This window comes from Lagenorhynchus albirostris, chromosome 2 (genome assembly GCF_949774975.1).
Source record: "Lagenorhynchus albirostris chromosome 2, mLagAlb1.1, whole genome shotgun sequence".
NCBI classification, from domain to species: domain Eukaryota; kingdom Metazoa; phylum Chordata; class Mammalia; order Artiodactyla; family Delphinidae; genus Lagenorhynchus; species Lagenorhynchus albirostris.
This window is the reverse complement of record NC_083096.1, coordinates 128,655,474-128,667,876: the sequence shown is the minus strand read 5'-3', so window position 1 is coordinate 128,667,876 and position 12,403 is coordinate 128,655,474. Positions and strand designations below refer to the sequence as shown.

Below are 12,403 nucleotides of genomic sequence, written 5' to 3'. Positions count from 1 at the left end.
CCCAAAAACCTAATATTTCTTATAAGATACTATAAGAGATTTGAACTGCAGATATCTGAAAATGCAAAGAGCAGCTTTTATTTCATGTTGACTATCGAGTTCTCATTTGAAGGGGACAAAAAGAAAATCAAGGCATCTCTGAATCGGGTCTATAACATGTCATAATGATTCTTTAATCTAGATTTTTAGAAGTGAAGGAAACTCAGGCCACATCCAAAGTCAAAACTGGTTCACCATGTTGATCCTTACAGCCTGGCCCTTCTTCACAGCTATTAATGAAAGAGACTGATATTTACTAAGCATAGATGTGAAGCGATGAATCAGGTACTTTACATTCACTGGATTATTTCATTCCAACAACTCTAAAGAGATAGGTATTTCTATCCCAAACACATAAGAAAACTGAAGCTCAGAAAAAATAAACAACTCATTCAAAATCACACAGGTAGCAAGCATCAGAATTGTGACTCTGACCAAGATCTGAGACTCAGCTACTCATCTTCCTTCTATAATATGCAATCCTCAGGTATACTTACATACCCATCCTCTCACCAACTCCTACCCCACAAATAAAAAATGATTTTTCCTCTAAAAGGCAAACAACAATAGTGGCAAATAAATGTCAGGGAAGGGGAAACAATGAATTACTAACCTATTAAAAATATTAGTATGGAATATTAAATTCTCATATTGATTCATAAGAAAGGTAGAATAGGTATTGTCATTTGTTTACATTTGAAAGGTAGAATAGGTATCATTTGTTTACAATTTCTAACCTATTAATAATATTAGTATTGAATATTAAATTCTCATATTGATTCATAAGAAAGGTAGAATAGGTACTATCATTTGTTTACATTTGAAGAAATAAAAGCTCAAGAGAAGTTATATACTTTCTTGCAAATTAAAAAAAAAGATACTACCATATTCTAGAAAAGAGCGTTATAGTTTCCAAAGTGTTTTTTTACCAATCCATACAGCAATATACAGCAATCCGATCAAGCAAATATTTATTAAGCAATGACCAGGATTCATTCTAGGAGCTTGGGAAACGTGAGTGAAGAATACAGGCAGAGATCCATACCCTCACAGAACTTACATTATAGCAGGGGAGATAGAAAATAGGTAATATATATAAATATAAATAGAAAAGTAGAATAAGAGGGTTTGGGAGTATCAGAAGAGGGACAGCAGGCTGCAATTTTAAATAAGGTGGTCGGGATAGACCTCCTTGAATAGGTAACATTTGAGCAAAAATTTATAGGCATAAAGGAATTAGCCATGCAAAGCATCTGGCAGTATAATGTTCCAGGTAGAGGAAATACTCTGTCCAAGCACCTAAAGAGAGAGCATGCCCTGTATTCTAAAGGAACAGCAAGGAGGTCTGTGTAGACGAAGTGAGGTGAGGGAGAAGAGAAGCAAGAGTTGAACTTGGAGGACAAGAAGGGGATAGATCTTGTAGGGCCGTGTCAGGACTTTGGGACCTGGAGAGACATGGGGGAAGGGGAGTAAAAAGAAGAGTGACATGTTCTGACTTACCTTTTACAAGGAATATACTGTCAACTCTTGAGAACTGACTAGGGGTGGGGGATGAGTTAAACCAGTGATACAAGTACAGAAGACTAGGCAGTAATCTAGGCAAAAGATGTTGGTAGCTTAGATGATGGAAGTTATGCAGATGGTGAAAAGTGATATTCTGAAGGCAGAACCAACAGAATTTGCTAACAAACTGGATACTGGGTATAAGACGAAGAGTCAAGGATGACTCCAAGGCTTTTGAACTGAGAGGCTAGAAGGATGGAGGCTCCATCAGCTGAGATGCAGAGGCTGTGGAGGTGGAAGAGACTTTGGAGAAAATAAAGGAGTTCAGTTTTTGACATGTCAGCCAGAGATGTCAAGTGGGCTACTACATATAAAAGTCCGAGTTCAGGACAGAGGTCTCTAAAATTTGAGAATTTTAAAGCATATAAATAGTGTTTAAAAGCATGAAATTCAAAATTCTCAAACTGAAAAAGATCTTTCATGCAAGTCACCCTCATCACTGTTGAAGATAAAGTCTAAAGAAATGCAGTGATATGTCCAAGGTTAGACACATATAAAGCAACTCTAACAGAGCTGGTATTCTTTAGCCTGGAATTTTCTTGAGAACACTGCGTCGACATCTAGCACAATAAATAAAGGATTATTCTTTGAAGGCTAAATAAAAGGGGTTCAACTTCTAGAAAAGACTCCCCAACAACTGTGGATAAAATATGGAACCACTGTCTCCCTTTTCTTAAAAAGCATTATTGAAAGACGTGAAATGTATAGTTTAAAGACAGCCTCTTCAATAAGTGGTGCTGGGAAAACTGGACAGCTACATGTAAAAGAATGAAATTAGAACACTCCTAACACCATACACAAAAATAAACTCAAAATGGATTAAAGACCTAAATGTAAGACTAGACACTATAAAACTCTTAGAGGAAAACACAGGAAAAACACTCTTTGACATAAACCACAGCAAGACCTTTTTTGACCCACCTCCTAGAGTAATGAAAATAAAAACAAAAATAAACAAATGGAACCTAATGAAACTTCAAAGCTTTTGCACAGCAAAGGAAACCATAAACAAGATGAAAAGACAACGCTCGGAGTGGGAGAAAATATTTGCAAATGAAACAACAAAGGATTAATCTCCAAAATATACAAACAGCTCATGCAGCTCAATATCAAGAAAACAAACAAGCCAATCAAAATAATGGGTGGAAGCCCTAATAGGCATTTCACGGAAGAAGACATACAGATGGCCAAGAGGCACATGAAAAGATGTTCAACATCACTAATTATTAGAGAAATGCAAATCAAAACTACAATGAGGTATCACCTCACACCAGTCAGAATGGCCATCATCAAAAAATCTACAAACAATAAATGCTGGAGAGGGTGTGGAGAAAAGGGAACCCTCTTGCATTGTTGGTGGGAATGTAAATTGACATAGCCACTATGGAGACCAGTATGGAGAGTCCTTAAAAAACTAAAAATAGAACTGCTATGTAATCCAGCAATCCCACTACTAGGCATATACCCTGAGAAAACCATAAGTCAAAAGGACACATGTACCCCAATGTTCACTGCAGCACTATTTACAAATAGTCAGTTCATGGAAACAACCTAAATGTCCAATGACAGATGAATGGATAAAGAAGATATGGTACATATATACAATGGAACATTACTCAGCCATAAAAAGGAACGAAACTGGGTCATTTGTAGAGATGTGGATGGTCCTAGAGTCTGTCATACAGAGTGAAGTAAGTCAGAAAGAGAAAAACATATATTGTATATTAACGCATATATGCGGAATCTAGAAAAATGGTACAGATGAACCTATTTTCAGGGCAGGAATACAGACGTAGAGAAGGGACATGTGGACACAACGGGGCGGGGGTGGGGGGAAAGGAAGGGTGGGACAAACTGGGAGATTAGGATTGACATATAAACACTACCGTAGGTAAAACAGATAGCTAGTGGGAACATGCTATAAAGCACAGGAAGCTCAGCTTGGTGCTCTGTGACGACCTAGATGGGGTGGGGTGGGAGGGAGGGGATATACGTATACATATAGCTGATTCATTTCACTGTACAGCAGAAACTAACACAACATTGTAAAGCAATTATACTCCAATAAAAAAATTTTTTAGTAAAAAATATATATATAGTACATTGCAGGCACTCCATAAATGTTTGTCTAATAATAAATGAACAAATTTTCTGTGAAACAGTCTAAGCTTACTGTGACTATTTGACAATCCAAATCCACTCATCAAAGTGGTTACAGTTAAATATTTTTACTTACCTGATATTTAAGCCAATGAAGTTTGTCCATGTGAAAATGTAATCTCCACCAAAGACCATTCCGATATAAGTTATTAATATATTCTAAAAAGAAAAATGGCAATATACTGTTTCATAGGTTTAACTGAACTTTTTCAATATTCATATAAACTCATCCATACAAAGACCCAAACATATATCCTTAAAATACGAAAACAAATAAACAGAAAATAACAAAAACCCAACAACCCTAAAATGAGTGTAGTATGAGCATGAACATTAACTAATTAAAAAACAATGACATCAGTCTCTTCCCAGTCTCTCTCTGAAAGCTAAATGCTTTCACCGATACTGAAGAATACTAAAAAGATTATCAAACTTTCCCTGCCCTGTGGCACGCGCTGACATTATCAATCTAGATAGAAAAGCACTGCTATTACTAGGGGCAGAAAACACCAAGGCACGTTTAGCAATCTCAGAGAAGAGTGCTTTTTTCCTCCCGTAGAGGTAGCAGTTGACTTGCCAGGGGAGAGTGAAGAAGGAAAATCTGCTTCCATGCAAGCATCTTTCCCTCTTTCTTGAAAGGAAAAAAGGGATGGTGGGGAATTTACCAACTCAAAGACTGTTTCTAGAGCAATCTTCCTTGGCACCTTAAAAAACCACAGGGGAAGTCATCTCAAAGTAGCGTACCTAAAATCACCTCTCCCAACTCCCTTAAACTCCCAGGTGTAAACATCTTCTGCTTATCTCACTCCCTTTTTGGCTTGTGAGATCTTAGTTCTTAGACCAGGGATAGAACTGGGCCCAGGGCAGTGAAAGCGTCTGGCTCCCTTTTAATTATCCTCAGACCGTAAAGGTGATATAAAGTTTTCCAGGGCTTTCCTGGTGGCGCAGTGGTTGAGAGTCCGCCTGCTGATGCAGGGGACACGGGTTCGTGTCCCGGTCTGGGAAGATCCCACATACCGTGGAGCGGCTGGGCCCGTGAGCCATGGCTGCTGAGCCTGCGCGTCCGGAGCCTGTGCTCCGAACGGGAGAGGCCACAACAGTAAGAGGCCACGTACCACAAAAAAAAAAAAAAAAGTTTTCCAAAGTTTCATCTAATTCAGTTCTTCCCTAACCTCTCTTCTTTCACATTAAGTCACTGCCTCCCTCTGTGCTATTACAACTGCCAGAAACGGTAAATGTCACAAATATTTTGAGTACCTGGGCTCTCTCCGATTAGACCTGTGAAGCAGAAAGTATAGTGCCACAGTGTTTTTAAGAAGCCAAAAACAAACTTCAAAATTATTTTTTTAATAGAGTACGCTTTGAGAGAGCATTCAAAATTATGTCAGCCTCTTCTAGGTCTAAGGATGGAGACAGAAAGTTATTTTAGAGCAGATTTTCTTATTATTTGAGAGGAAAAGAATAAAATTAAATACCATGTAACAGTAAACCAGGTTGGTAGGCAACTTGGGAAAATGTGTAACAGGACCTCTTTGAATACAGAGATCCAGGGAAAAGAGAGATTAATTTGCATAAACTGCCCAAGGAACTTCAGAAAGGGAAAGGACAGAGAACTCAACCCTTGTTGCTCAAAATCAGTCAGAAGTTAGAAAAACTTTTTTTTTTAATATTTATTTATTTATTTGGCTGCACCAGGTCTTAGTTTTGGCATGCGGTATCTTTAGTTGTGGCATATGGGATCTAGTTCCCTGACCAAGGATCGAACCCGGGCCCCCTGCATTGGGAGTGCGGAGTCTTAGTCACTGGACCGTCAGGGAAGCCCCAGAAGTTAGAAAAACTTAAAGTATATATTAGGGTATCCTAACCAAGGTTTTCTATCAGAAAAGACACTCATGTTCCCAAAGTAGAACTTACCAGGAAGCACAGAAGTGTCTGCGCTGGTAGCTCAAAACTAAGACCGCAATCTCAGCCTTTAGCATACCTGAGACTCAGCTGGAAACCCTGATGATTTCCACGTCCTACTTTAGAGATTCTGATTCAATACATCTGAGGTGAGGCTAGGAATTTCCGTGTTTAACGAGCTCTCCTAAGTAATTTTCCCACCACACTCAGGAGAAACAAGGAATGCTGACCCAAGGGTTTATGGGGTTAGGATCCTCAAGCACAGAAGGAAACTTGAAGCCTGCTGTAACAGTAACTGAGCTACAAGGGTTGTAACTGGGAGGCTAATGAAAGAAGCTCCACTGTGGCCTGAAACACTCCAAACCAGCAAGGACATCAGGGTACTCCCATCTGTCTGAAGGTATAAGACATCCTTTAATAGCAAAACCACATGGCCGTGAGAAGCAACAGCAATTATAAACCACAGCTGACCCTTGAACAAAGCAGGGGTTAGGGGTGAGTGGAAAATCCGACTGTAACTTATGGATGGCCCTCCTTACCTGTGATTCAGCATCTGTGGATTCAACAACCACAGATGGTGTAGTACTGTAATATTTACTACTGAAAAAAATCCAAGTATTAAGTGGACCAGAGCAGTTTAAACCTGCATTGTTTAAGGGTCAACTATAATCAGATAATCCATTTTTTCCCCTCCCTCTAGAGCTTGGAAGTAAAACTGCTCCCTTTGGACTAAGTTCATACAGTTCTGTGGGAAGGAAGAAATATCAAAAGAAAAGTACTGGACTTTATGTTAATGAGAGCATGACTGTATTTGTACCCCATGCTAATAATGATAAAGAACGTACACTAAGAAATTCTAAGCAAATAGGTTTAGTTATCTGCTAAATAACTTTCCCTCACCATCCTTCTTCTTGGTTAAAAACATGGCACCAACTGTTCTGTCTCTCATGTTCTTACTGTTTTTATTCTGAAAAGGCAAGTCATCTACTTTGCTCTTGAAGCACTCACTTTACAAAAACCGAAACAGGGCTGAGAGCTAATTTGGGGGCTGAAACTGTCTCAGCCAGGCCAGGCCTTTGAATGCCTATCTCTAGGTTTCACGGGAAGTCACACAACTACTTGTTATAGTTTAATTTAGAATTCTATTCACACCAAACACTCCAAATCCATGATTTGAAGACACAGACCTTCTGAAGTTTTAACCCAAATCTAGTTTCTAAAATGAGGTCAGGCAGACACAACTCCACTGGGGGTGTAAAGGGAAACATAGCAGAACAGTACAAACTTTGCCTCTGCAACCCCTTCCCTCGCTATTGACAAATGGGGCACCAGAAAGTAAGTTCCAAGGGCAACTGCACTCTTTCCTCCAAATGATCCAGGACCTACCTCTACCTTGCTTTTCTTAGAAAGCAAGCCTACCTCACTAATTCTTTTGGAATTCAGGGATGCTGTGGCCTCTTCGATCTTAAAGCACCAGAATCACAAAGTCAGATGAAAGAGGCCTCAGGCTTCAAGTCACTAACTGCAGCTCAATATTCAAGTCAGCTTGGCTCTCCTGGCTGAAGACAAATGAGCCTCCCTCAAATAAAATGGATCAGGAGGAAATGACATCACTGGAAATGTCAGACACAGCTTTTAAAAGTGGGCCATTTAAGGTTTGGCTCACGCTTAGGAAAACTCCCTGGATTAGCTTTTGGCAGGCGTCCTTTTCCTACAGAACAGCCAGAACTCAGCGAGGCAGAGAACAATTCTCATTGGGAGTTAAAGGGACAAACCTATCAGAACCAAGCTAGTCATCTTTTCTGTGAGAAACAGGGCTGACTCACCTCCCTCTGCTCTGAGATGACACATTCTCCTTTTCCCATACTCCTCAGACCTAAGTTGCCTGGAAGTAGAGATGATGCTTTCCCTGAGTTCTTAAGGATTGTTCTAGCAACCACCCCACAAGTCGTCAAACTACCAAAGCAACACATGAGGAAATAAGAATGATGGGGCTTAAGGCCACAGCCAGACTTATTTTAGAGGAACACTTTTCAAATAAAGAAGGCACCCAAAAGAGAACAGTATTTTTTCAACTCACCTTAATACAGCCAACTATTGTAGTTGTAAGAGCAGAATTATACTGAGTGCAGAGTACTGTGGCATACATCAAGATAAATCTGGAAAAAAAGAAGGAAAAGGTATCTTATAAGTAAGATTCAACTGCTGATTTTATAATAACCGGTAGCCAAGAGAAACAGTGTTGGCCATGCCAGTACATTCTACTAGTCACTGACTGACTGTGAGCTTTCCCTACTTCACTACTGCTTATACTGCAGCTTCACATTTTTAAAAAATTTCATTAAAGAGAAACACACGTACATTTAACGATCAGGTGCTTTTCCCAGCTACCACACCAAAACCTTGAAACCACCATTCACAACCATGAGTACTCTTTTTAGATCATAGTCTTAATTCACCTAACCCAGATAGAAAGCTCAGGACTCACAGGCCCTGGCTCAGGTGTGCATGTCACCGTGAGGCCAATATGATTCCAGACCAGGGTGAAGGCAAGAGAGATTCTTAAGGATGGAAGAAAAGCAAATGAGAACTACTTTAAGAGGGGATATAGTTCACTTAACAACAAAGTGGCAGCAGTCAGCAGCCCCAGATTTTACAATGAGGCTTCGAAGCCTGACTCAGTACCAAGGTATCACGTCAACTTTATTTTGAAGCATCCAATCACTATGTACCTAGCCTGTGCCAGATCTGGTCACAAATATCGAGCGAAATGACTGGTTGAGGGAAAAAAGCATTAGGGATATTTGGAGGTGAAGAGAAGAGGCAGATAACAGCACATTTGCAGATACCCTCTTGCCTTCTACAACCTGGCAGGGAGAAGTCAGCCCTAAATTCAAAGGCTGCCACTGCTACCTACTAATTCTGCAAACTTAGACAATTTACTTGAATTCTGGGCCTGCTTTCTCATAGGTAAGGGACAACAATATCTGTCAAATGGTCAATGTAGAAAAAAAATTAAATAATGCATGTTGAAATATAATGGTGCTTATCACGTATTAGCTTATTGGGTAAATATTAGTTTTTTTCCTTCATCCTTCTAAGCATGACTTTGAGATCAGTTTGGTAGCCCTGAGGGCACATTCCCAAGCGTGGTGAAACCACTTGAATCTGGAGGTTTATCCTAAGCTGATAAACTCAAGAGACAGAACAGGATACTAAGGAATGAGGCAAAAAGACGTTAGAACAAATCTGCCTCGAAAAACTATCTGTTAACAAGGCAGCAACGGCTTACCCCATCACACAAGAGAGGGTGAACTGCAGAAGAAAGAGGGTGTCGGCCCAGCCTTCAAAATCCATTGCCTGTAATACACAAGAAAGCCCCGGACTTTAGAGCAGGCTCTCAACATCAGCCGTTCCACTCATTAACCCAACTCCTGTGCGCTTGCTCCCGCCACACTCTGACACATACATACATTTCCCTGCATCGCTCCAAGCATAGAGTGATGTTCAAGAATGTCATATACATGGAGCTGAATCAACAAGCAGTTTTGTAAGGTTCTCTCCTTTCCAAAATATGTAAGGTGAGGGAGATTTTGTACTTCTCCCTGTTGGTACAAGGAAACTGATATCTGCTTGAAGGCACAAGCCATGTCCTACTAATCTCAGCAGTTTTCCCAGATGGCTGGTATTAAATAAAGGCTTTCTCAAACCCTAAAACGTATTTCTTCCCTGTAACGTACGAAAGCTCAAGTACAGCCTTAGTTACACAAATTCAGCTGAGGTCTGTCCAGGAAGAATTCCTATTTTAAAACAGTTGATTTTGTAAAAGCAAGATTTCTGTTGTTCTGTTTGTTTTGAAGCCAAAAGCAAAGGAATGAATAGAAATGACAGGTGCATTGATCATCTCATTTCTCATCCAGTAGGGAGGGTTTGTCTCTCAAGTACATAATTTCTCTTGCAATATGAGTTTGTCAGGCAAATATGAGAAACGCTCCACTTTTTCTCTCTCTGCCAACCTGTCCAGCTTCAACTCTTACCACTTCAACATAAATCTCACAGCTCCAGGGCTCCAGCAATACCAGGCTCCTTGTGGTTTATAAAACATAACCTGCAGTTTCAAACTCACATGCCTTCGCCTGGAATACCCTTCCCCTCTACATTCATCTGACTCCTGCTCACCCGTCAAACTAGAAGCCAAGCAGCTTCTTCGTGGGGCTTTCCCGGATCAAGAACACCTTCCTTTGTGCCTCATCAGTACTTCTCTTTAGTGTTCTTATCTCTCTGAACTGCAAATCTTTCTACACCACATCTACAGACTGTGAGCTCCCCGGTGGGAGGAACCACATCAAATTAACTGAATCACATTCCGAACACAGCATTTGTAGACATTCAATTTGTTTATGGTTCTTTGTTGAGGCGTAACATATAAAAAATAAAATTCACCAATTTTGAATATGTAATTCAATGAGTCTTGAAAAATATATAGTAATGAAACCACCATTAGAGTCATGATAAAGAAATTTCGGCCTAAAACCATGAAACCTAGAAGAGAACACAGGGAAAAGCTCCTTACCACTGGTCTTGACAATAATTTTTTGGCTATGACACCAAGAGCACAAACAACAAAAGCAAAGATAAGAGGGACTACATCAAACTAAAAGGTTTCTGCACAGCACAGCAAAAGAAACCATCAACAAAATGAGAAGGCAACCTACGGAATGGGAAAAAATATTTGTAAACCATATATCTGATAAGAGGCGAATAGCCAAAGTATATAAGGAACTCATATAACTCAACAGCAAAAAAAAAAAAAAAAACCAAACAACCCAATTAAAAAATGGGCAAAAGAAGTGAGTAGACATTTCCCCCAAAAGGAGGCACAAATGAACAACAGGTACATGAAAAGGTGCTCAACATCACTAATCAAAAGAAAGACGCAAATCAAAACCACAGTAAGCACACCACACCTGTTAGAATAGCTGTCATCAAAAAGACAAGAGATAACAAGTGCTGGAGAGGGTGTGGAGGAAAGAGAGCACTTGTGCACTGCAGGTGGGAATGTAAATTTGTACAGCCAAGATGGAAAACACACACACACAGACACACACACAATGGAGCATTATTTAGCCATGAGAAAGGAAATCCTGCTTTTTGCAACAACATAAATGGACCTTGAGGGCATTATGCAAAGTGAGATAAATCAGACAGAGAAAGACAGACGTGGTCTGATATCACTTACACGTAAAATCTAAAAAAGCCAAATTCACAGAAACAGAGGGTAAATGGTGGTTGCCGGGGCTGGGGCGTGGGGGAAATGGTGAGAGGTTGGTTTTACAACTTATAAGATGCGTAAATTCTAGGGATCTAACGTATAAGCATGGTATTATAGTTAACAACACTATATTATATACTTGAAAATTACTAAGAGAGTAGATCTTAAGTGTTCTCACCACACAAAAAAAAAGGCAGTTATGTGAGGTGATGGCAGGGTTAACTAATGCTACTGTGGTAATCATTTCCTAATACATAACTGTAACAAATCAACCATTGTACAACTTAAACTTACACAATATTAAATGTCCATTGTATCTCAGTAAAGCTGGAAAGAAAGAAATATTTACCACCCTAGAAAGTTCCCTCCTGCCCCTTTACAGTCAATCCCCTCTCCCATTTACAGCCCCTGGGAACCTCTGATCTACTTTCTTACTAGAGTTTTACCATTCAGTAATTTCATATAAACGAGAGATTGTACAGTATGTACTCTTTTCTATCTGGCTTCTTTCACTTGACATAATGTGGATGGCTTGGTTCTTTCAGTAAATGCATCTTTAATTTTATAATGAACTGTCCAACTGTTTTCCAAAGTAGCTATAACATTTTGTATTCCCACCAGAACTGTTATGAGAGTTCCCACTGCTCTACATTCATACATACATTTGCAACTGTTTCAGACCATCCAAGTGATTAAATAAATGGTAGCTCATTATAATTTTAATTTTTTTAGGTCATGAATCAATTTATTGATCACAAATAGCATTCAAAAATAAAATAGAACAAAATAGAAAACAGGGTGTATTCCGTGTAACAAGAAATATTTTTTCATGAAATTTTGCCTCATTTATGTGTGCATGGGAGTGTATACTGAATCACAATATAATTATTATTTCTAACTGTATGTAGAGGTCAAACATTTTAAGAAATACTGGTCTAGGGGATCAAATGTTATTTTTAGGGTTAAATGTCTAAAATATTTATACACTGACATGAAAATTGTAGTTTATATGTGGTCGAAGCATGGCAAGACTCACACAGATAAACCGGAGTAAAAAGTATTACAGACCTAATACTTCTTTTTTTTTTTTTTGGCCGCGTCGGGTCTTAGTTGCGACACATGGGATCTTCGTTGAGGCATGCGGGCTTCTCTCTAGTTGCGGCGTGCAGGTTTTTCTCTCTCTAGTTGTGGCGCTCGGGCTCCAGAGCGCATGGGCTCTGTAGTTTGCGGCACGCAGGCTTAGTTGCCCTGCGGCATGTGGGATCTTAGTTCCCCGACCAGCGATGGAACCCAAGTCCCCTGCGTTGGACGGCAGATTCTTTACCACGGGACCACCAGGGAAGTCCCCAGACCTAATACTCTTGAAGAAACAGAATACATTCTATTTCACACACAGACACCAACATCTTTTGTCTTGAAACTTGTAGCACTTTCCTCTAAGTTCCGTTTCTTCTTCTTTCTTAAAAT

At 39.6% G+C, this 12,403-nt stretch overlaps 1 protein-coding gene across 1 annotated transcript in view; it reads right to left on the bottom strand.

Moving 5' to 3' along the window:
* SLC35D1 (solute carrier family 35 member D1) overlaps nt 1-12,403 on the bottom strand; it is a 54,500-nt gene that overhangs the window by 15,124 nt on the left and 26,973 nt on the right. The window contains exons 9-11 of the mRNA XM_060139801.1: nt 8,957-9,024; nt 7,745-7,823; nt 3,839-3,921 (exon numbers count right to left, since the gene is read on the bottom strand). Of these exons, the coding sequence (XP_059995784.1) occupies nt 3,839-3,921; nt 7,745-7,823; nt 8,957-9,024 (230 nt within the window). The remainder of the gene's footprint in view (nt 1-3,838; nt 3,922-7,744; nt 7,824-8,956; nt 9,025-12,403) is intronic.